Source organism: Mustela putorius, unplaced genomic scaffold (genome assembly GCF_011764305.1).
Source record: "Mustela putorius furo isolate JIRA1106 unplaced genomic scaffold, ASM1176430v1.1 tig00003834_pilon_pilon_pilon, whole genome shotgun sequence".
Classification (NCBI taxonomy): Eukaryota; Metazoa; Chordata; class Mammalia; order Carnivora; family Mustelidae; genus Mustela; species Mustela putorius.
The window spans coordinates 97,656,713-97,681,069 of NW_025421987.1; the positions used below are offsets into that span (position 1 = coordinate 97,656,713).

Sequence of the window (24,357 nt, forward strand, 5' to 3'; positions counted from 1 at the left end):
TGCTACTATTTTAAATATGTCAGAGTACATAAAATATTTATTAAAATTAATTTCACCTGTAACTTTCTAAATGAAGTTACATACATGGCTTGCATTCGTGTCTTACTTTATACACCTCTTAATGTTGATCTAGAAGATAACTTGTTCCTTTTGGGAAAGTGTGTGTGTGTGTGTGTGTGTGTGTGTGTGATATTTTGAGCCAAAACGTTGGTTCAGCCTGTAGCCTCTACTGGTCTGATGGTTGGCCATTTTTGCCTGACTCATACAGATAGAGGTGACTTCATTCATTCCTGCAGACGTTTCTCAACAGTGCCCACAGCCCCTGTTCCTAGGCAGAAAAGAAGATTGCAATCCCAAATGAGGAAAATAAAAATGGGCTTTTAAAGGAGCCATCTGATCAGCAATAACTTTAAATGGTCCTTGTCCTCATTGCTTTCTCTGGAAACTCATTAAATTCCATGCCCTCCAATTAGCACATGTATTTCCTATTCACTTCCATATTAGTTTGGATATCCAGGGATACGACTCTTAGAATGTTCTTTTGATGTGATCTTCAGGAGCTGGTACCCTAGTGGTGGCAGGCTCTAGCTTCCAAGCCATTTCTGGGTCATGTGCAGACGTCATCAGAGTAGCAAGACAGCCTTCTTGGGTTGGACTTGGGCGCCCCACCTGCCTGCTATGACTCTGAACCCCCTGCCTTGACAAATGGCACTTAACACCACCGTTGACCACCACCTCTGTGCCCAGTTTCCCCACAACTTTTATAGGACCTAGAAGTTTTTAACCAGTGCTCTCTTTGGCACCATCTTGGACAATATGGCAGCAAGTGATCACTTCAGTATATTTCCTGACTAACCTGCATCCATCCCTAATTTATCAAGGTCAAATAACAGTCCATATGAATAAGCAAACTTTCCCTGGCACCTCTGCACTGGAGATGAGGGGAAACCAAGGATTTGCTACAGTGCACTTTGTTCTGCCCACTGGGTACCGTGAGAGCACAGGGAGCAGGCTGTCTGGTGACTTGGGCAGGGAGCATGACCCTCTGTCCCTCCTCTGCCTCCCTTGCAAAGTGGGGAGGATGAGAGCACCTTCCTCGGCATTGTGCAAGATTGAACAATGAGGGCACCTTGAGAGTTTACATTGATCGGTGTTTGGCACACACATTCGCATGCATGATTGCTGTTCAATCCTATTTTGAAACCTATTGTTTTAATTCAATAATACCTGTAGAATATCTTTATCTTATCTTATAACATTATTTTAATACCTCAGAGTATCCTTTCATATAGATATACAGCAACCGATTTAATTGATCTCCTACTGTAGGATTTTCAGTTTTGTTTGTTCCTTCCTTCCTTCCTTTTTTGCTATTATAAACAATGACACCATGAATATCAGTGCAGCTAAATTTTTCTTCACATTCTTGAGTATTGCCTTAGCATGAATTCAAAGAAACAGAATCACTGCATCAAACCTATTGATATTACTAAGGTTTTGATAATATGGCCAAATCCTTCACAGATTTTCCAGAATTGTGTCTGTCCCAGCCACGATCCCCTGCCTGCAAGAGTGGGTGTCAGGATAGAGAGCTGTCTGCTTTTACCTTCTACCACACAGGAAACACAGTTCACAATCTTGATGCTCAGAAGTGCTTCCTTCCTTGCTATCACACCTGACCCGTACCACCCACACCCCTTCCTGAGCCTGCCCAGTCCCCTGAGGTGCTCTCCCCTGAGCTCCACACTGGTCTTCTTCTAGTGGTTTCCATCATTTATTCCACTTCCTGTAAAATTCAATCCTACTTGGTGTTGTTGCTTCATAATTTCTCCCACTGGACTGTCAGAACAATTCCCAAGGGGGAAAAAAGAAAGGTGAAATGATTCGATCTGAATCCACTTCCTCACTGATACATCTGCTCATGGCTTTTCTGAAGGTTTCCTTCTTTTTCAGAAGCCAGCAAGTTCTTACTGATCTATTTGCTTATTGTTTCAGCCGCTGAAGAGAGCAGTTGGACAGAAATTAACACTGAATCCCACATAGAAAACATCACCTTTGATCAGAACCAAATGGACTTTTCCACAGTGGTTTCCAAGGAGGCTATGAGGACTCAGATCCCCACAAAGAGCCATACTTCTTCAGATGCTCCAGAAAACATCACTCTACAGACCAAAGCAGCAGATGCTAGAGGAAGAAACAACTTTTCCTGGAAGACAAATTTCACCACTTCCCCCATTGGGGCTGACACAGCAACGGCTCTGACTTCCCAGAGCCTCACCAGAGGTGAGTTTGTGCCAGTGATGGCCTGTTTCCTACAGGTATGTCCCCTCCTGGAAAACGAAGTTTCTGCATCTCCCTCTTCCCCAGCCTGAGCCCCAGGCCCATCCAGGGTCCTGGGCTGTGGGTCCTGGGCTGTGCGGCTCGGACGCCCTCTGTGGCTCGCTGTGATTGAGCGAGTTTGCAACATAGTCCGCGTGAGGGTGCAGATTTTGTCTGGAGGCCTGAGCAGTCCCGTGGAATTGACATTCTGTGGCCAGACTGAATCCCAGTGACACTGGTGACTGTGCCACACACCGCAGTCTCCGAGGGAGGTGCCAGGTCTGGCCCAATGGGCCACATAGCTGCATCTGTGTGCATGTGGTTCCAACGGTGGTTCCTGCTTCAATCTGCACAGCTCAGCAGGTTGGCACCTTGTCACGAAGGGTTTCAAGAAGGGGCTGGGGCTGGATGTGCAAGATTTGCCTGGGGAAGGGAGGACAAAGAAAAGTGGCACCAATTGGGTACTTACTGCACACCCACACATCTGTTCCTTCAGTTCTCATGGCAAGCCAGTGAGGTCACATTATCCTCTTTTGAAGAATTTGGAAACGGAAGGTAGAGAAGTTAATTAATCTGAGGTGTCTAGGTCAAACAGCTCATAGGTTTTATGGTTGGGATTTGAGGCTCTCTGTGCATCTGAGCAAGGTAGAAGGAGTAGCTGAAGAGTGGGGTGCACAGATCACGTGAGGAAAGAAGAGAAGCTGGGTCTCTTTGTGAGGCTGGCTGGCCAGTGGCTTCCCATGGGGAGGGGGTCGGTCCCACCTGGAGGAAAGGACAGCTGTGTGGAGGGGGTTGGGGCAGTCACAGAGAACTTTGAAGACCAGGCCAATTAGATTTGGTGTGGTAGGAAGAGTCACCAAAGGATTTTAAATAGGGCGGTGACATGATCACAGCAAATCTGGGGACAAGTCAGCTGGCAGGCAGGTAGAAGACATCTAGGGTGGGAGATGAGGCAGAGGGAACCTGGAGTCAGGGGACCACCCAGGCAGATCCGGGTGCTAAGATCTACGGCCTGGTGGCCTTAGGTGCAGAGAGAAGGGATTGGTAAAGACTCTTCACAAAGGAAAATTGGTACAACTTGGTGACAGCCTAAAAGTAGAGGGTGAAGCCATCAAAAATGACCCCATGGTTTCCCCAGGAGTTCGGGTGGGGGACTCAATGCTATAAGGAGTGCAAAGGACAATATTTTATGTTCCATTCATGAGTGATGGACGTAGAGCTTAGAACTGCCCAGGGTGCTGCCTGGAGGTGCTGGTCATGCAGATATTGGAGATTTTGTTTATGTTGACTTTAAGTCAGTTCTGAGACCAGCTTTGTGGAATGTGAGTGACGAGTCATGGGGATCAGAATCGGATCTTTGATTCCATATCGTCTGACACTTAGCTTCATTGTGCCCGTTTTATAATAACTTGACCACTAAAAATTCTGTCTTTGTTGGTGAGATCTGAACACAGGCTTTGTCTTGGTTTGTGGTCTCTCCTTCAGGAGTGAATTTGTTGTAGAATGAATAATTGCTCCTCATTTCTCCTCACAGAGGTCAGAGGTGAGCCCACTACCCATTACTCAGACATTTGGAGGTCTGCTGATGGAATTGTAATTGTTACTGTCTGCTTTCAGCTCTGGGAACGCTTCACTTGCCATCCAGCTCAGGGTCTGAAGGAAGAGCTGACCCTTCCCACACAGAGAGCACAACATCCCGGGGTTCCCTGGAGAGAGGAAAGGGACTCCCGGAAGAAGTGACTGCGCACAGCCAAGTGGCTGCCACTTGGGTTTTAGGACAGTCCCCTCCTCCTGCTCTGGGGATGGGAGAAGAGATCACAGTCTTAGGGAAGAGAAACACCTCAGGCCTGGCGCTTTCCTGGCTGCCTTTCTCCAAGACTCAGGCTTCCTCCCCTCCCTCAGAGCCCTCCTCAGGTGAGTCTCCTAACCCAGCCTCCCACACGGATGTCATCCAGAATAGAAGTAGTAGATGCACACAGCTTCCTAGTAACATCCCTGTCACAGGGGCTGAGGGGGAAAGGTATTAGGGGCAAATGCAAAGTATTTGGGGGCAAAAGTACCACCATCTGTACAATGTATCTTTGTTCTGAAGTCCGTCTTTAAAATATGTTTTCTTTAACTGCATAAGGAGGAACATTAGAGTTGGTCTAATGGCTGCTCTAGGCCCTTTGTGTCCACCATCCCCTGCTTGTCCCCTCTCCCCACGTACACTGAGAGTTGTCAGTGTGTCTCCTTGCACAAGAGGCCACGCTTTGGGGTGAGTGAAATGGTGAGTGTTGCGTCATTTGATTAGGAGTTAGATTTGTGTTTCTTCATCATTGCAAAATCGCTTATTGCAATGGCAAAGATAACATAGATAGACATTTTTCTGGGTATCATTAAAAAAAAAAAACAAAGTGCAAAGATAACAGATAGACATTTTTCTAGGTATCATTTAAAAAACACAAAAACAAAAACAAAATGCCCGTGTTTGGAAGACTGCGGGCAGTGGAGGACTCACCTCTCTGCCTCTTCAGCTCCTAGTCATCAGTTAAGCTCCATTCCCGCCCCCCTCACCCTCACCTCCCCACTTCCCCACCCCTGCTCTGCGCAGGTATTCCCTTCAGCAAGCCTGTTCTCAGCCCTCTGAGCCTATGTGCTGTCTACCCTGTCACACCAGGGTATCCAGCATCTGTCTCCCCAGAGGCACTGTGATCCTCTTGAGGATCCAGGCTGTGTCTATCACTCCTCTTAAGTTCCCTGCCATCTCAGACCACCATACGGTTGGTAAGTAATGGGGGTTAGCATGTGCCCCAGTATCACAAGGCTCTTCTAGCCACAGGCCAAAGAGAATGCTGGAAACTCTGCCTGTCTTTTCCCACCTCTGAGGTTTTATTCAGAATCCGTGTATGCTGCATGTGTTTTCATCCACATGCCTGATGAAGCAGGACAGAGAGGGCTGGAAATCGTCTTGGAAATAGAGATTCGGTTGCTTCCGAAATTGCCATTTCCAAATTTTCATAGGTCAGGATTTAGAGATACTTTGAAAGACTAGGGGTTTGGGTTTATATCACCAAAGCAAAAACTGAACCTGGATATCTTTTCTGGAATACCTAAAGTGGCAGTTTCTCCTTTATATACTATGTATAGTTTCTGCTGACTGCGTATGTATGTAATTTATGATTCATGTCTTTAGGAGATTCCTTTTAAGATTATTCTTAAACATTGGTTAGATTGGATAAAAGCTATGAGCCTATTTCTAGTTTCAAAGGTCTGTGGTTCAGTGATTTACAACCAGCTTTACTAAATGGTAGAAAGGAAGTGTTTTCTAGGAAGCTACACTTTGATTCTGGTCAAGGCCATTTAATATTTATATTTTAAATTCAACCCACTACTGTGGTTTATATTTTGAAAATCAGCCTATGTTTCTAACTTTACTGGACTTGGCTCTGTCATCATCTAGATTTTTCAACATTAAAAAAATTAGTTGGCCCTCAAATTCCCTGAGCATTTGTCATTTTAGAACCTTATACTTGTAGGGGTGACTTACAGAGTCGGTGGACCATGTAACTCTTGATCTCAGGGTTGTAAGTTCGAGTCCCACATTGGGTATAGAGACTACTTAAAATAAAATCTAAAAAAAAAAAAAGAAGAAGAAAAAAAGAGGGGCACCTGGGTGGCTCGGTTGGTTGGGCGACTGCCTTGGGCTCGGGTTGTGATCCTGGAGTCCAGGGATCGAGTCCCACATCAGGCTCCCAGCTCCATGGGGAGCCTGCTTCTCCCTCTGACATTCTTCCCTCTCATGCTCTCTCTCTCAAATAAACAAATAAAATCTTTAAAAGAAAAAAAAAAAAAGAAAGAAAAAAGAACCTTCTACCTTTAGGTTTTGAAGAGTTCTGCCGTATCGTTCCTACTCCTTGAGTCTTTCACTGAGCATTTCTCTTCCTTTTTATAACGTGGGTATTCTGTGCTATCTTGAGGGCCACCTCTTTCAAAAACTAGATGCTACATCAGGCTTTAGGTGCTGCCAAATGAGGGAATGTTAAATGACCCATCTGGGTCTAGCCTGCCAGCCTCCCTGCTCCCTAAAGAGACTTGAAGCCACATGGGAAACACAGCTCTGTGGGGTTAGTAACCGCTCACCTGTGAACCAGAGCTCTGGTGTACCTCCTACCAGCCCTTAAATCTACATTCCAGGAGCTTACTATTGCAGCCTGAGCCTGACAGCGGGATAGATGGGCACGAGGGCGTGAGCTCTGAGAGCCAGCGGGACATGCCCGAGGCAGACCTGGAGGCGCCTCGCCCGCTGGTACTCTGTACAAGGGAAGCGAAGGGGGAGGGCTGCGGGTGGGAGTGGGGGTGTGTGCCTGTTGACGCTTGGCAACTCCATCCACCCGTAAATGTGACCCAGGGAAAGTCCTGGCACTTAGAGCAGTCCCATGAGTTGTGCTCTCTTCAAAGTAAGCTTTCATACAGCCGCCCGGAGCCTGGTCCAGAGAGGATGGGGTTCTCTAGGAGAAACATGAAGGGATTAGACCCCATGATCGTAAAGATCCTTCCTAGCTCCAGCCTCTGTTGCTCCCAACACACCCGGCCTTGGTATTCTGTGCTCCTGTCCCTCCTCGCTCTGCTACGAAGAAACAGGGATTCAGCACAACCTCTTCTGCAGCCGGGCCAGCCAGGCATTCCCGGCTCCCCAAAATAAGTGATATGCCAGGAATGTATGCTTTAAAGCAGGTATAGGCCCAGACCGCTACATCAGATTTTTAAAAACAGATCAGGAGCCATCTGAAATGATTTTTCTTGCTGCTTTAGATCTTTCTATACTTTCCACGTGTTCTGCAAGGACCGTGTGCTATTGGATCACTGAGGGGAAAATAAATAAGTAAAGCAACTAACAGGAAAAGTTCTCTTTTGAAGGCAGAAAGAGATATGTATATGTTGAATTGTGTGAGAATGGCTGCAGTTGAACACTAAATTTAGCCTTGAGCTTCCTGGAAACCAGGGCACAAAGGGAAACTGGGTGGGGTGCGAGACCATTGTCAGATAAAGTAAGCACAGAATTTCATCCATAGGCAGGCGTGTGTTGGGGGCCGTGAATGCTAAGACACTATTCTTGTAAGGAGTGTTGAGAATCCTAATAGAAAATGCCGCCGATTGTGGTTTTGAGGAAATTGTGCTTAAGATCTTTAAAAGGCAGTATTTTATATAGATTCTCAGTAGGAGCTCAGGGTATAATAATGGATCTCAACTCATGAAAGTATGTCTGTGGGTGGCTGAGCCAGTGTGGTCCAGGTAAATTGCTTTGTGGTGATTTCACTTTGTAAAGGAAGAGAGCATAAATAACTCAGGAGATTGTAGATGTAGCATACCTTTCTCAACCATCAGCTGCTTCAGCTGGGTGTTCGGCAGGTCTTGGACAGCTGTCAGACCAAGGTTGAGCATTCGCTGCCCGCCTGAGGTTCCAGCATTTTGTGCTGGGATTGGGGAATGGCCCATACACTTTTATCAGATGAGTGGGGCATTCTTTATACCTCCTGTTCTAAAGATTAGGGAACTTGGCTCGTTTCTGCTCCCAAATGGATGGCCTTCCCATTTTTGAATGGGTGCTTCAGGAGTAGTAATGAGCAAGGGACAGCGGTTATTAAATAACCAATATTGCTGGCCCATTGACTAGAAACATGGCAAATTTCTCCCGAGATGTATTCAGCACAGAGACTAGTGTAAGGGGTGACTCTCGATGAGTTTGACCAACCATTCTCTCTTGCATAGAAGTACTCAGTACAGAAGGACTCACTACTTCACTGTGAGAATTCAGTGGGATTATGTCTATCAGGTACTTTCTTAGCGCAATGTAGAAGGGTATATGTAAGACCCTGGCACATCGAACTGGTCGGTAAATGGCAGCTTTTAATAATGGGGGTGAGATGATGAAGCAGTGTTCCATGGAGCCTGGGTCAGGGACAGCACGACCATCATCCTTTTGTGGCTTTCAATGTTTGTGATTTCCGTAACTGTGTATCTGTGGCCATTGATTTGCTGTACAGGTACTCAGGCTGAGTCCAAGTTAACCGCCACTGTGCAGTGAATCGATAAAATCCTGCAGTTGACCAGGAATAGTGCTTTGATAGAGCACCCAGCAACTGAGGAGCTTGTAACTTGGCGGGGTCAGACGATGACTCTAATGACGTGAGGCCTGAGAAGCTAAGTGGCTAGTGAGGCTTTGGGGCATGTCTATATTATGCGTTCCTTTTTTATATACTAATGGATTTCTATTTGTTTGGTTTTGCTTTTAAGTAAGGGTGTGTTCAAGTAGGCTAGGCCTCTATTTGGGGGTTCAGTCTATTTTTTTTTGTTTCAATCACTAGCTGTGTGGATTGCTTGCATCTTCGATTTGCTTTCCTTAAGGCCCAGTGAGCAGAGCCGCAGGCTGTGTACTAGGCGTAGCTGGTTATGTGGTTTGTACAAGAGTCAGAGGAACCTTTGTGTTTCCTGTGCTCCCCCCTCTCTAACTATATTTAATATTTATTCGTGCTTTTGGTCACAGCTGCACTTAGGACTGGTCTTCAAGGAACGATTTTTTTTAAAGATTTTATTTATGCATTTTAGAGAGAGTGTGCAAGCAGGGGAGGAGCCGAGGGAGAGGGAGGGGGAGAGAATCTCAAGCAGACTCTGTACTGAGCATGGAGCCTGATGTGGGGCTCAGTCTCACGACTCTGAGATCAGGACCTGAACCAAAACCAAGACTCAGACACTCTACCAATTGAGCCACCCAGGTGCCCCTTTAAAGGACCATTTATAATGAGAACTTAATTCGTCCCTTTCTGGGTCGTAAATAACAGCTTGAAACCTTTCATTATAAAGGTATAAAGTACTTTTATTATTTTTGGCTTAAAAAGAAAAATGTTTTTTCTTGCCTTTGGATCTTGCTGGCCATGTTTCTTTTCACTCACCATGCTTTCCTGTGGTTTATTCCTGTTTGGAATGAGAACGTCAGGGTGCCCTTCTGGAGGCCAGTTCTTAGGGTGTCCTTTGGAAAGTTCTTTGTGGAAAGGAGCCATTAGCAAGCCACTTTCTTCTGTGGAACAGACTGCATATTTTGACCAAAATGGCCTATAACTAAATTTTTGAGGCTCTTGACAATTAATAGTGGTGTCTGCCATCCTTTTCATCAAAAAAGTGTTCCCATCCTGGAGTCCTTGATCTCCCAGGGGCCCACTGGCATGGTATGTAAGCTTGAGAGCCGGTCTCCAAAGCCTCATGAACCTGACTGTAATTATGGGACCTGTTCACTTTTGGATGGAATTAAATCAAATCAGTGTGGTAACATTGAGTATGTCTTGCTGACTTGAAGCTCTGTTACTTCTTTTTTTTTTTTTTAAGGTTTTATTTATTTGACAGAGAGAGAGATCACAAGTACGCAGAGAGGCAGGTAGAGAAGAGGGGGAAGCAGGCTCCCTGCTGAGCAGAGAGCCCGATGTGGGGCTCGACCCCAGGACCCTGGGATCATGACCTGAGCCGAAGGCAGAGGCTTAACCCACTGAGCCACCCATGAGCCCCTGTTCTGTTACTTCTTAAAGGCAGTTCAGTTAATGGTCTTTCAAAACCTCAGGTTTACATGGTCGTGAGGTGGGAAAAGTAGAGATGCAGACAAGGACCGGAATTACTGCCCTAGGCTAGTATTATTCCCACTGTGGTCTGCAGAGCCCTGGCCTCCCCAGGGGTGGCCTGGGGGCAGGACTTCTGGAACTGCCTTACTTTTATTCATTTATATATTTGGATTTTAATCTACTACATCAGTTTGAACAAAAGGATCACATGGCTAAAATGAAGCAAAACAAAAACCTGTGCCTTATCACATGACCACTCCCTGTATAATCTCTAAACTGGAATTCCAGAGTAGAAGTTTTTTCCTTCCTCTATAAAAACCAAGGCAAAGAATGTCTAGAGGCTTTCTCCCATCTTCCTTTCAGCTAGAGCCAAAGCTTTCCACTGTGCTAAGTGAAGGACCTCACCACTTCCTCGCTTAGCTCTATGAGAATCAGATCCCATGAAGAGAGAGTGCCGTCAAATGTGTTTATCTATATTTAGGTCCACATTATCTAGATTTATGCAACAAAAGGTATTAAGCATTATTTGTATCTAGATACATCCCTCATTTTCTTAAACCCTGGAGTAGTGTTAAAGCACATTTTCTTCCATTTTAGCTTCCGGAAGCACAGAGGAGCTGAACAACTCCACCATTCTCCCAAGTGCCTTGGCGAGTCGGAGAGCGAGTGAGCATGTCGCCACCACGCTCCCCACTGATGTCCCCGGGATGCTCCCGTCTTTAACCGTCAGTCTGCAGCCCCTAAATGAGACCGAGAATTTCCCCAAGGACTCTGAAATTGCCAGGACTTCAGTATCGGCCCATTCTTCACCCTTTGAGGCAGGGTTGCAAAGAAATAGGGAAATAACCAGGAATCCAGGAAATGGGGAATTCATCGAGCCGTCCACAGAAAATGGATTTGGCCTTGCATCTTCCCGGGTCTCCGTGGGATTCTGGCAAAATGATTCCCCAAGTAAGTATTTAATCTTCACTTGGTCTCTTATGGGCATTTAAAAAAACTGTTGAGGGGCACCTGGGTGGCTCAGTGGGTTAAAGCCTCTGGGTCCCAGGGTCCTGGGATCAAGCCCTGCAGTGGGCTCTCTGCTCAGTAGGGAGCCTTCTTTCCCACCCTCTCTCTCTGCCTACTTGTGATCTCTGTCTGTCAAATGAATAAATAAAATCTTTAAATAAATAAATAAAATAAAAAACTGTTGGGTTGTCTTGAAAGATGGCTTCACGAACATTTGCCATCTCACAAAAAAATAAAAGGGAGCATAATGCCATCTCCTCTGTCTGGTACACCACCTTATCACATTTTTATTTTCATCCTTATGAGAACATTGTGAAGTCCATCAGACAGGCATCATGCCTCCTGCTTTTATATAGGTGAGGAAACAGGCTCAGAGGGATGAAGAAGTGAGGGCGCAGTCCTGTCGCTTGATCAGAGCAGAGTCAAGAGCTTGTCCTCGGAGCTGGCCCTGTGGATGTCTTCTTACCACCTATGGGATTGTCCTCAGTGAGAGTGGGCCTGTTCTTTCAGCCTAGCTTGAGTTTGTTTATATACAGATTGTTCTTCCAAATAACACGTGCAGATAAAAGTATAGTCCTTCAAATTCATCGTTTCAGTAGACGCCCTCTAGTTTATTTTTTGTTTGCTATACTTGAAAATTAGAATTACTAGTGGGGAAAAAAAAAGAATTACTAGTGGAATTGATTGAGAAGAATGCCTCTGAGCAAGCCCTTTATGTAGGCACATCATATATGTTGGACGTAACCCCCGCTCTCCTTTGACCCCTTTGGGGGAAAGACAAGAAAACACCCAAGCCTGCAAGTTACTCTGCTACTTAGCACATTCTCTTTAAAAGCTCCCTTCTTCACCAGCACTTATTTTTAGTATTGCTATCTTATTGACATCGAAAAGGTTTGAAATAATTATCTAGACTATGAAAATGCCTGTCAGGTTACCCATATAATATATACTCTACAAGGTCCTCGCGAAGGGGATCTTTGCTTAGGGAGGACGCGCGTCTCGGTTGTTGGGGAATCTCTTTCCCATCTGTGTCATGGCCTTTGTTTCCCTGACCCCTTCCAGCCTTGGGAGGAGACCAGCTTGCCAGCAGCTCGGAGGCAGAGCTGGGAAGCCCCATGTCTCGAACGGAGGCTGCGTCCAGGCCTGTCCCATCGGGCAGAAGCAGAGACAGCGCGGCGCGCTCGTTCCTGACCAACAGCAAGACATCTGCAGATGTGACAGGAAGCTCCACTTCCTATCCCGAAGTTGTGAATGCCTCAGTTTTGACCCACTTCTCAGCCTCTGCCCCCCAGTCTAGAGGAAGTGACAGAGCGCCAGGCCAGAGGAGCTATGCTGAACTGGCCACCGAGTCATTGTCCTCCTCCTCCTCAGAGAGCCTGGATTCCTCATCTCCGCGTGGTGAACGCTCAAGTGAGTGTCCCCTTCACAGGACCGCACCCCCCTGGAGGGCGGAGGGGCTGGTCACGGAGCCGCTCCGGAGGCCCCTCTGCTGTCATCATTCCCAGGCCGTTCTTCCAGCTGTATAGCCCCACTTTTTTTCTTCATCTGCCAGGAGCTAATCTTGCCACCGGTCCTTCCCACACACAGATCACCATGTCCTTCTGTCCCCTGCAGCCCACCCCACGCCCCCAGACCTGCCTTAATCACACAACTTCTGGAAGGTCCTCAGGCACTGTTGTTCACCCCAGGCCTGGACATTCCTCAAGAGCAGCTCTCCCTCCCCCTTGTTTAAACAGCTTTGGGGAGATAGAATTCACATTCTGTGCAGTTTGCCCAAACTGGGCATTTCAGTGGCTTTTGGTGTATTTGCAGAGTTGTGCAGCCAGCACCGCTCATTCCAGAATGCTTCCACCACCCCAGAAAGAAACCCGGCGCTCATCAGCACTGGCTCCCCATCCTCTCCTCCTCCCAGCTTCTGACAACCACTAACTTACTTTCTGTCTCTGAGGATTTGCCTATTCTAGACAGTTGTTGGGGTTTTGTTGTTTTTAAGATTTATTTATTATTTGACAGAAATAGATAGAGAGCACAAGCAGGCAGAGTGGCAGGCAGGGGGAGAGGGAGAAGCAGGCTCCCCACTAAGCAGGGAGCCTGGCACGGGGCTCGATCCCAGGACCCCGGGGATCATGACCTGAGCCAAGCAGACGCTTAACCAACTGAGCCACCCAGGCGCCCCTGTTCTAGAGAGTTTGTGAATGAAATCCTACGACCCGTGGCCTTTTGTGATTTTCACTCTGCATACCATTTTCAAGGTTCATCCCTGTTGTGGCCTGTGGTAGTACTTCCTTTGTGTGGCTGATTTGCCACACTGAGTTCATCCTTTCTTCAGTGATCGCACATGTGGGGCTTTCCCACCTTTTGTCCATTGTGAATAATGCCACCGTGAACATTCTGGTACGAGTCTTCATATGGACATGTGTTTTACATTCTCTCAGAATGGCTGGGTTATAGGGTAGCTCTGTATTTAATCTTTGAGGAATTGTCAAACTGCTTTCCAAAGTGACCGCACCATTTCATATTGCCACCAGCAACGTGCGAATGTTCCAGTTCCTCAGGGCCCTTCCCCAGGACCTACTGCGGATCACCTATTGTGACGATGGCCATCCTCCTGGATGTGAAGTGGCATCCCAGGTGTTTTGGATTTGCATGTTCTAGCTAATGACGTTGAGGGTCTTTTCACTTTGGGGAAAGTCTACTCGCATAGGAGTTTCTTTCTATAGTGTCTGGATCCGGTATTCCTAGTCCTCTATCAGATACTCCATTTGCAGACGTTTTCTTCCGATCTGTGGGGTTTCTTTTTAGTTTTCTGACAATATCGTTTTTTTTGCAGCACAAAGGTTTTTAATTTTGATGAAGTCCAATTTATCAATTTGAGAACACTCTTTCTTTGATGGTCCTTTTTAATAATGTTTTTGGGTAATTTTACCAACAATTCTCAGCCACCTTGTTAAGATGAAATGTGTGCTGAATGAAGCAAAAATGCAACAATTTACCATTTAAGCAGATAAGGGGCTTAAATCCGTACCTCTCTTCCACTGATAATAGGGGCTCCATTTCCCCCATATGAACGTCCTAATTGATGGGGAAAATTAGCATTTATTGTGACTGATGATGGAAAAGCATATGCTTATTATGAAAGAGTCCTACATATATGGGTGGGGAATATTTGTGCTTTTTCACGTATGTGCGTGCAAACTGCAAGCTCTGTCTCCTAGACAAAAGGATTCATTTTCCACCCTCACAACGTGGGGCTCAGAGTTTTCTCCTTCTCAAACCGGGAGCTTAGGTGCCATGCCCTTTCCTTTCCTGTGTGTATCTCCTGAGTACCAGTACCCTTCACTCCATGGTGCGTGCTCAGTGGGTTTGTGTGGGAAAGGTGATCTCAGGGTGAGCAGGTCTTAGGGTTCAGATAAGGATTAGCCTCATTCCCAAAACCAGCTCACCGTCAGTTCACCTAATGCTTTATCTCATTTGCTCTGAATCAGTCCAAGCAGACTCCTTCTGCCATCCAGCCTTTCAGAATTCTTGGTCTGTTCCTTTTTCTGGGCTTGGAGGCAGACCCCGGTTTCAGGCCACGACTCTCTGCTTTCTTAACTCTGTAAGCCTGATGGGGTTGTTTGCCTAAACTCCATTTAAGAGTCTTGTAATCTCCCTAGCCTGGACCTTGTCCCTTCTGCCCAGGGAACTTGTACTCAGATACTCTCAACCCTCAAGCTGCTCCTGGCGGACTTCCCATGGGTCTCTTAAGCCCTTCAGCTTGGTCAGGTCACGTCTCTCCCTGCTTCCTGGCTGTCTCACCACTTGCTGTGTATCCCTGTCCCCCTACTCGTTCCTGCCATTTAATGCAAACCTACCATGAAGAGAGCTTCCCTAACATGCAGCTTTACCTGTGTTTTCCATGAGGTTTTAAGAGCTAGTCTGGGGGCACCGGGCTGACTCAGTCGGTAGAACATATGACTCTTGATCTCAGGGTCATGAGTTTGAGCCCCATGTTGGGTGTAGAGATTACTTAAATAAATAAACTAAAAAAAAAAAAAAAAAAAAAAAGAGCTAATCTGGTCTGGGAATAGGAATAAGAAATGGGAAAAGAACTTGTTTTCTCGGGGCACCTGGGTGGCTCAATTGGTTAAGCCTCTGCCTTCAGCTTAGGTCATGATCTCAGGGTCCTGGGATTGAGCCCTACATGGGGCTCTGGGCTCAGCGGGAAGTCTGCTGAAGATTCTCTCTCTCCCCGCCACCGCCATTCCCCCCGCCACCTGCTTGTACCTGTGCACTTCGGTTTTTTTGTTTGTTTTTTGTGGGTTTTTTTTAATGATTTTATTTACTTATTTAATATACAGAGATCACAGGTAGACAGAGAGGCAGGCAGAGAGAGAGGAAGGGAAGCAGACTCCCTGCCGAGCAGAGAACACCACATGGGGCTCGATCCCAGGACCCTGGGATCATGACCTGAGCCGAAGGCAGAGGCTTTAACCCACTGAGCCACCCAGGTGCCCCATACCTGTGCAGTTGTGTCTTCTCTCCCTCTCTCTCAAATAAATAAATATTTTTTAAAAATTAAAGAAAAAAGGGGCACCTGGGTGGCTCAGTGGGTTAAGCCACTGCCTTCAGCCAAGGTCATGATCCCAGGGTCCTGGGATTGAGCCCCGCATCGGGCTCTCTGTTCAGCAGGGAGCCTGCTTCCCTTCCTCTCTCTCTGCCTGCCTCTCTGCCTACTTGTGATCTCTGTCAAATAAATAAATAAAATCTTTAAAAAAAAATTAAAGAAAAAAAAGAAAAAGAACATAGAACAGAAAATAAGCCCATCTTTAATCTCTAACCACCGTGCGTTTCTCACTGATGCGTTAAGGGAAAAAAACTAATGCTCTAGAAGAATGGTAAGCCCCATGTCAGTTCCGACCCTCCCAGGAGGAAAAATCCTTCTGAGTAATGGGGGGAGGGCTCTCCCTCCTGAACCTCATCAGAAAATCTAAAGCCCCTGTGGGCCAGTCAGTCTTTTGCTGGGCATCCCCCAGCCCCACTGCCGCCACCAGTTTCCCTGACATAAGCTCCATTATGTATCCCCAAGCAGAAATACAGTATCGATCCTGTTCGCCGAAGTAGTAAACCTTCCCAGCAGTCCCAGTCGCCTGAATGGGTATGCTGATCTGCGGTTCCTCTTGAGGTTTTGGTCCTGAGACGGTTTGCAGGGAGCACCACATTGTGGTTTCTCACGTGGGGGTGTCAAGAAAGACCCGGGAAAACCCAGGTCACTCCTGGGACTCCCGCACGGTGCTGCCGCTCCAGCCCTGCGCTGACCCGCCATCTCTTTTCAATCCTATTGCAGCCACTGAAGACGGTCCAGGGCCCGGAGGCAGTTCTGAGGTGGAGGAGAGGACGTCCCAGGCTCACGGCCCGCACACCTCAGCTACTTTCACCGGGAATGGAGAGCGCACGCTGCGGTCCCTCACCAACGCCAGCACCACCTCAGGGGAAGTGGGGCACTCTGTGATAGTGCCCAGAGAAACCGAGAGCGCCACCCAGGATGGGAACGTGACCGTGACGGGTGACGCCCGCTTGGTCTCAGGTTCCCTGGCAGCCTCGCCAGCCCTGGGAGGTGAGCAGCAGGAACTCTGCCCACATCCCTTCAGCTCCCCTGTCAGCGCACCTACAGTCCTAGAATGATCAAGTTTGCTGTCAGCCCAGAAAGTACCTTAGAAGCTCTGTCCGAAGAGAACTTTCTGGATTCTCCCACTTCCCCCCACTTGCCTCAGCCATGTGTGATCTTGTCTGCCAGGATGCCTGGAATAAAGGAGACCGGCCAGTCGTGGCCAAAGTCAATCTCCTGGGAAAGAAATATCTCATTATCATTATACAGAATGGAAAATTGGGAGGGTTTTCCTTTTTCCATTTAGACATAACAATTGTTCTATTGGGGTCTTAAGAGCTTTTTAGATACCAGTTTGCTTTTATCAAAAAAAGCATGTGGAAGGAATTTGGACCCATTCCCTCTTCTTCAGCCACTGGCCCCACTTCTCATTTATTACCGTTTCCATTGCCACCTCCCGCACTCCTCCCAGCTGGCAAAAACACTCCGCACAGACTCTGTACATTCCTCCCTGCCCACACCACTCCTCCAGAATGCTCGCCATCAAAAACTACCTCTCCAAGGAAAGCATGTAGCATGTGTTTGGGAGATTTCTTGTTTGTCGAGTTGACCTAACTTTGGTTTTTCCATTTGCAGTCACCGGAATTAGCTACAATCAAGTGAGTGGCACGGATATGGAACAGGGGACTTCCAGTGACTACACAGACCACACCTATGTCTCATCCACTTTCACCAAAGGAGAACGGGCATTGCTTTCCATTACAGACAATAGTTCATCCCCGGACTTAAGGGAGAGTTCTACCTCTTCTACTAAGATCTCAAACTCTTCACTTTCAGACTCTTCTTCCTCGTCACAAGCTCAGACCGGAGGAAGGAATGTGTCATCCTATGACAGGGAGTACGCCCAGCCTTCCACTGAGTCGCTGGCTGTGCGCACAGCCAATGTTCTCTCCTACACACCCACCATCAACAGGCCCAACACTTTGGTTCTTCTGGACACTGATGCTGCATTGACTCGTGACTCTTCTTCTTCTTCTTTGGGCCCCCCTTTGCCCCTGCCCTCAGTGTCCCAGTCCCACCAGTTGTTCTCATCAGTCTCACCATCAACCAGGGCCTCTGCTCCTCCACTGCAGTCCATTCCCGATGCGCCCAAGCCCATATCTTCCTCACCACCGCCCTTACCAGTATCCCTGACAGCATCTACCCCTGCCTCACCGTCTGCCTCCCAAACAACCCTACCACCTTCACCTCCTACCCTGGTCCTGCCCAGGGCAAGAGACACTCCTGTGACCTCAGTTCAGACTGAGACAACGGCATTATCTGTGGCAATGCTCCCCAAGAGTCAAACAGCAGATCCTAAGAACCAGAGTAACCCACAACCTGAGAAAGTCATTACAGAATCAAAGCCACCAAGCCCAGAGTCTCTGCCCACAGAGGCCACCGAAGCTGTAACAGTGAGGTCTACACCAGGGATCCCTAGGCCCTCGACCTTAACAGAGTCCTCCACTCAGCAAACCCTTCCAGCCATGAGGACCAGCATACCCCAAACATCTCCAGCTTTGACAACTACCATTCTCCAGACCGCTCATCCTTTCAGCCCTTTGTCAACCAGAGCAGATCCAATGGCTGACCCCACAACAGTACAGACTACGGCTGAAAAACATCTCTTGCCAACCAGCCCTGAAATCCCATCACCGCAGCTCTCCACAGAAAGGGCTGTCACCACAGAAAGGAGCCAGGTGCATGGAAATGCTACCAGCCAATCGATCCCCCTGACCATTGTACCTACATCAGCGGAAGGATTGACCCCAAGGCCTGGTGTGACAGAAGAGTACAGCCCGGCTTCACATCTCCTCAGAACATCTCCTCTCCCAGTCACACACATTTCCACGGCTGAAGTATTGACTCCTAAATCTACCACCTCCGCTGCTCAGAGCAGCACGCGGTCACCAGAAGTGTTGTCATCTCCAGCCGCAGGTAAAAGGCAGTCACACAAGCACACTGTGGACTGCACAGGCACGGGATTTGTGGGCACGCAGGGTAAGGGCTGCTCTCTGCAGTAGGTCAGAGTCTGGGCTGTCACCTCATCAGATAATGTCATGGCAGTCCTCTTCTTCTCACCTCAGAGTTCTAGAACTCTTCCTAAAGCATGAGGGGAGGATGCCATTGGCTGTGTGTGGTATCTGTAGATAGTGCCAGTGTAGCCTGTAATGCCCCAAATGGCAAGAGTCTTTTAAGGTGCCTTGAAGTCTTCCAAGGCTGGAGCAGGGAAGTGATGTGGGAACTGACTTTGGAAACACTGCACTCGAGAAGCTTCAGGTGACCTTTCTAAGACACGGAGTGATTACCCACTGCTCCTGGGTCAAAGCCCTGAGCTTCTCTTCTCAGTTGCTGGGAAGGCTTCTCTGGATCCGAGGAAAGCCTAGGCTCCTTGGTCTTCCTGGGAGTGTGTTGCTAGTTGACAAATGTAGGAAAGGGACATGTTCCATAAAAGGATGCTGAACAAATGTTTTCCGGTAGTGATAGGGTGATCCGAGCCATTTATACTGCCCTTGGGCTTATCTTTGTATTTGTGTGAAAGTGGACAGCATGGGAGAAATAAAGCCATTTGTGTGACTCTTCATAATTCAAGGAAGAGTGGAAGGAATTAGAGTGAAAGATCTTTCAATGTCATGTTCAGAATTGTACCTTTGGCTTGTCCAGACCCGAGGAAGGAACACTGCTGTTGGTGCAGGGCTGACAGGGAGACTGACAGCCTTAAGGAAGGAGGAAAGAAGAGAATGCTTTGTAGCGGCTAGAGCAGGGAGCTCAGTCAGTGTCCTAGTTCCGGCCAGTCGGCCACGGCCAGCCAAAGGGCAGAAGGGCCATCACCACCCCTGCTGCCAGCCCCCCATGCCCGGCGCATTGATGCCTTCTTTGTGCCAGCAACCCGAGTATCTCTGGGACATGAAAAGTAGACTTCTCCGTGGAGGCTGGGAGCCATGCCTCGGGACTCCAGGAGGAGCGTCATTTCCTGCCAAACATATTCCAGGACCAGATGGAACATAATTCACAAATCTCCTTTAGAGCCGATTATAGTCATTACAATGATAACTGTAGGGCAGAATTAACAGCATCATGGCTGGCTGTCAGGAGGGTTTTTCTGACAGTGTCAGTGGGACAGAGTTTGGTTTTGGAGGGGCCGTGCTCCTGTCGGTGATTTTAGGGATACATAAAGCAGTCTTCTGGAATAGGAACACCGTCTTTAGGGTTAGCTTGTTTGTTTGGGGTTTTTGTTTTTGGTGTTGCAACTCTTGATGTCGGCCTCCTTTTTCTCCTTCTACCAGTGATTCTTCTGCTTGGAAGAGATGCAGTTATGCGATGGGTTTCGACTCTCCTGAGCATGTGGCATAAGTCTTTAGTAGGCTGTCATTACGTACCTGGAGCATGACAGTGCTGGTTCTTGACACCAGAATCCAGAGTTCTGGTCTCTGCTCTGGGAGCTGGGAGTCCAAGGGAACAATGAAGCCTGGGTGCCTTTAAGGCCTAAATGAGTCAGAGAGGGCTCATCGTTACATTATGGGAAAAGGGCACCGGGGTGTCCCACTTCGATGTTTTTCCAAATGATGGCAACATATGTGAAGGCCCGGTTATATTTTGATTTTTGATTTTTGGGTTTGTTTTTTTGAAAGGGGAGAAGCCTGGAGCAGGGAGGATGGTCAGTCAGGGACTTCTTCCCCCTGATGTGTGTTTTAAATTGGTATGGATTCAGGTAGACTTGTCTAAGTGTCAAAGACAATATAACCATCAGTCCTCAACCCAGCGACCTGGAAGCATGTCAGCAGCATCTCGATTTGAACCGGTTTTTGCATCCAGGGGTCTAGACACATGTCTAACACATGTGTCCACTCACGAACTAGCACCGGGGTCCCGTCCCCACCGCACCTTTTCCGCACCTCTTAGGAACCTGTTCTATTTTAGTGGTGTGACCTTTTGGGGTAAGTCAACAGAAATAAGCAAAAATCAAATATTAGCCAGAAGAATTAAATATTTACCTAGAGCTGCTTTTACATTTCCTCTGTGATTAACTGCTTTATTCCGGGATGTGTTTTTAGTTAACAGCTGTGCCGTGAACCCTTGTCTTCACGACGGGAAATGCGTCGCAGACCCCACCGGCCGCGGGTACCGATGCGAGTGCTCACCCTCCTGGCAAGGGGATGACTGCAGTGTGGGTAAGAGGAAAACTCACCCCCAGCGGTCTGTACCACACTACCTCATTGAGATCAGCAATGACACTATTTCCCTTCAAAGTGGAGGAGAGTAGGATTTTTTTTCTTAATTAATATCCTGCCGATGGGAGAGTCAGCATGCTTATGTGTTGTCTGCAAAGTAAGGTCAGACAGTAACGTTGACAAGCCTCCATGATCTGGCTCTGTTCTGTGGGCCCCCTGCACCCGTGCCACACTGGACCATCTACAGCTCCCTAAAGATCCTTTGGCTTCCCCGCCTCCAGCCTTCACTTCGCTGGTGCCTCAGCCTCCCCACCCACCCATCTGCTTGTTAAAGTCTTTCTAGTCTTAGTTCAGATGTTATTTGCAACAGTCCTTAATTCTCCCTCCCGTCGAAATCTTCCTCTCTCTCTCTGTACTTTCAAATCCTGGTTTGTATTTATGTCAGCTGTCCACACAGCTGCCTCTACCCTCAATAGACGGGCAGCCCCTGGAGGACAAGGGTAGCATCCTTCTCATCTCTGGGCCCCAATGCGCCTAGTGCCGTTTGGCTCTTAGGACACGCTCACTGGACCGGATAATGATTTTGCTGTCTGCCGTGGATTCAGTATGGCCCTGTTTGCTCTCCTCTGCAGATGTGAATGAGTGTCTCTTGAACCCCTGCCCACCCCTGGCCACATGCAACAATACTCAGGGATCCTTCACCTGCAAATGCCCTGTTGGCTATCAGCTGGAAAAGGGAATATGCAATCTGGGTAAGAGAATGAATCTACCTTGGAAGGTATCCTGCACCACAATGTATTTTTTAAAATAACCTTGACTGTTTTCCTCCCTAAACAATATGGGTATTTGTCCAAGGCATAAACTTAAGGAATAAGAAAGAAGTAAAATTGCTACCTATTTTTTAATCACTCAGAGACATAGCGCCTTATTTGCAATCTTTTTTAGTGTGCCCTGTATTTTTATATAGTTGAAACCATGTGGTATTTGTACAAACTTTATATCTTAAACATTTTTCCATATTACCAAAAATATCCCAAGGACTGCACGGACATGCCATTATTGGCTCACAATACTATTTGCCTAACCATTCCACCCTATAGTTAGGAAAAAATATATTTCAAAGGGATCTTCTAAGTACATAGTAATAAAAAATATTTTTAAGGGAGAAAAAAGAGAGAATAAAACCCTGATGATCTTACTGCATTCACACATTCATTTGTAAAAGTGATCTTCATAGGCCTGTCCATAGGCAGATACATTTTTATAAAGCTGCTGTAATTGGACCATTACAGTCTGTCCTATTTCATTTCCTAATTTGATAGTCTTGAAACTGGTTGATTTTGGATATACTCCAGTTTATAGGTTAAAACGCAAACACAAGTGAAAACTAAGGTCCTGACAAGGTGCTAAGTGGCCAAGTTTATGCACCTGTTCGCTGAGAGGCTGCATTCCATCCCACAGCTCTCATCACATAATAGTGTGTTCATCAGAAAAGCTTCCTTGCACATAGGGTCTAACCCTGCTTCAGAGTGCTGAGTTCAACACGTTAACTTGTTGAAGAAATGAGAAGTGCAGAACATAGAGTTATCTAAGCGGGATAGGGAAACTGGCAGGTAAAGTGACTCATCTTTGAATCATCTTCAGTTGAACAGTGTGATACTTAACGTGCAAAAAGTGCTCAGTAAATATCTTTTTGAGAGAACAAATGTCTGTGACCTTTGCATGAATGCCTGTTGCCCACGGGCTGAGGGGAATCATCAGATATTTTAGGAAGGTTGTGTCAGATGACAAAACCCAAATGGTTAGGTAATGAGTTTGAGGTCCTTTATTTAAGGGAGAACCACCATGGCCTGGGGGAGTCTGGGGTCTCACGGGCAGTGGAGCTCTCTCCCCCAGAGGGCTTTGGGTAAGGATGAGTCTGTAGAGGGCTAGAAGCCCGGTCAGTTCTGAAACAGGGCCTGATTGGCTAGGGTTGCCTATCTGACCTTACTTAGAAGGATCAAGGACAAGGGAGTAAGTACTGGGCCCAGAAGTGACTTGGTGTTGGGGGCTTGGCTGACTGCATCCATGATGTTCTGGTCCCAAGGAACATTTTTACAGAACTGGAAAGTTCATTTCGCTGACATGGCACCCTGGGGGAAAGCAGCTTCGTCATGGGCCTCAAAATTTATTTCAAACACTTGGTACCCTACTAAATTAATGGTAGAATTTTGGAAATGGTGTAAAATACAAGGATCAAGTCAAAGCATTATTAAGGAAAAAATAATCTAGGCCTCTAGACATCTGTTGAAAATCAAGAACTCCTCTTTCTGTATTAGCTAACTTGCTTTTGGGTAACCTATTCCATTTTGCTGCACCCTGGTAGAAATAGGCCTGGAGGCTTTAGTTTAAGAATGGAGAAGCTAGGGGGCGCCTGGGTGGCTCAGTGTGTTAAACCGATGCCTTCGGCTCAGGTCATGATCTCAGGGTCCTGGGATTGAGTTCCGCATTGGGCTCTCTGCTCAGCTGATTATCTTACTGCATTCACACATTCTCTCTGTCTTCCTCTCTACCTACTTGTAATCTCTCTCTGTCAAATAAATAAATAAAATCTTTAAAAAAAAAAAAAAAGAATGGAGAAGCTAGGGTTATCTTGTTTTGAACCACTGTGAAAGTTGCCCCTGCCATTAGCCCCACTGCCTGGCTTCCAGCTCCAGAGCCACTGGCGATGGCACAGAAGCCCTCAGCCTCAGTGTTCTCATCTGTAAAATCAGATTACCACCTGCTCTGCTTCCCACTCAAGGTTATTGTGAAGATCAGATAAAATAAAGTATCTGAGCCAGCTTGGAAAATGGTAGAGTTCTCCGGATGGGAGGTATCATTTAACATTAGTCCCTAACCTCTTGGAGCAGAATTGAAAGCAATGAAAGCACCAGGTACTCTGAATACAAAGTAATCATCATGGATCTTTAAAAAAAAAATCATTGATATAAAAAAGAGAGAGACAAACCAAGAAACAGACTCTTGATTCTAGAGAACAAGCTGATGATTACCAGAGGGGAGAGGGTAAGAGGGATGAGGGAAACGGGATGGGGACGAAGAAGCACCCTGGTCCTGATGAGCTCCGAGTAATGTACAGAATCATTCATTCGCTGTAGTGGACACCTGAAACTCATATGACAGTATGTTCCTTCTACTGGAGTTGGAATTTAAAGCTTAATGAAATAAAAAACAAGTAATTTAAAATATCATTTCTATCACCGATGTAAATCCACAGTTGAGCATGAAGTAGAAAATTCCCTTGCAGCCAGGTGAGGTAAAGTAGGCATGAAGATGTCCCTGTGCTGGGCAGGGGCTGGCGGCTGGAGGGTGGTGTGATGCCGTTTTCATAGCTGCACTGAAAGCAAGGCCACGTTCACTGTCCTGGTTCAGAAGAGGTCTGTGTACTTAACATTTACAAGATGTGTATTTCCATCCTGGGAATCTGGGTATCAGCCTGGACCAGGGAGAAGTGTAGATGAAGGAGCGAGGTGGTGGTTCTGGAAGCCTGTGTGCCCAGGGTCCCCCAGGCACCTCAGATCAGGAGGAGGAGAGCCGAGAGAGTGGTGCTTTTGTGTTAACAATCATCTTTCCCTTTTCAAGTCATTTAGCTTCATTGTTCATA

The 24,357-nt window shown here is 47.0% G+C and overlaps 1 protein-coding gene across 4 annotated transcripts in view; it reads left to right on the forward strand.

The window, feature by feature from the left end:
* HEG1 (heart development protein with EGF like domains 1) overlaps positions 1-24,357 on the forward strand; it is an 87,502-nt gene that overhangs the window by 25,662 nt on the left and 37,483 nt on the right. For 2 of the 4 annotated variants that reach the window (XM_045088779.1, XM_045088781.1), the window contains exons 2-9: positions 1,996-2,283; positions 3,937-4,233; positions 10,506-10,859; positions 11,979-12,326; positions 16,243-16,512; positions 17,140-18,480; positions 20,598-20,714; positions 21,347-21,466. In XM_045088779.1, the coding sequence (XP_044944714.1) occupies positions 1,996-2,283; positions 3,937-4,233; positions 10,506-10,859; positions 11,979-12,326; positions 16,243-16,512; positions 17,140-18,480; positions 20,598-20,714; positions 21,347-21,466 (3,135 nt within the window). The remainder of the gene's footprint in view (positions 1-1,995; positions 2,284-3,936; positions 4,234-10,505; positions 10,860-11,978; positions 12,327-16,242; positions 16,513-17,139; positions 18,481-20,597; positions 20,715-21,346; positions 21,467-24,357) is intronic. The other 2 variants (XM_045088782.1, XM_045088780.1) reach the window with 2 other exon arrangements.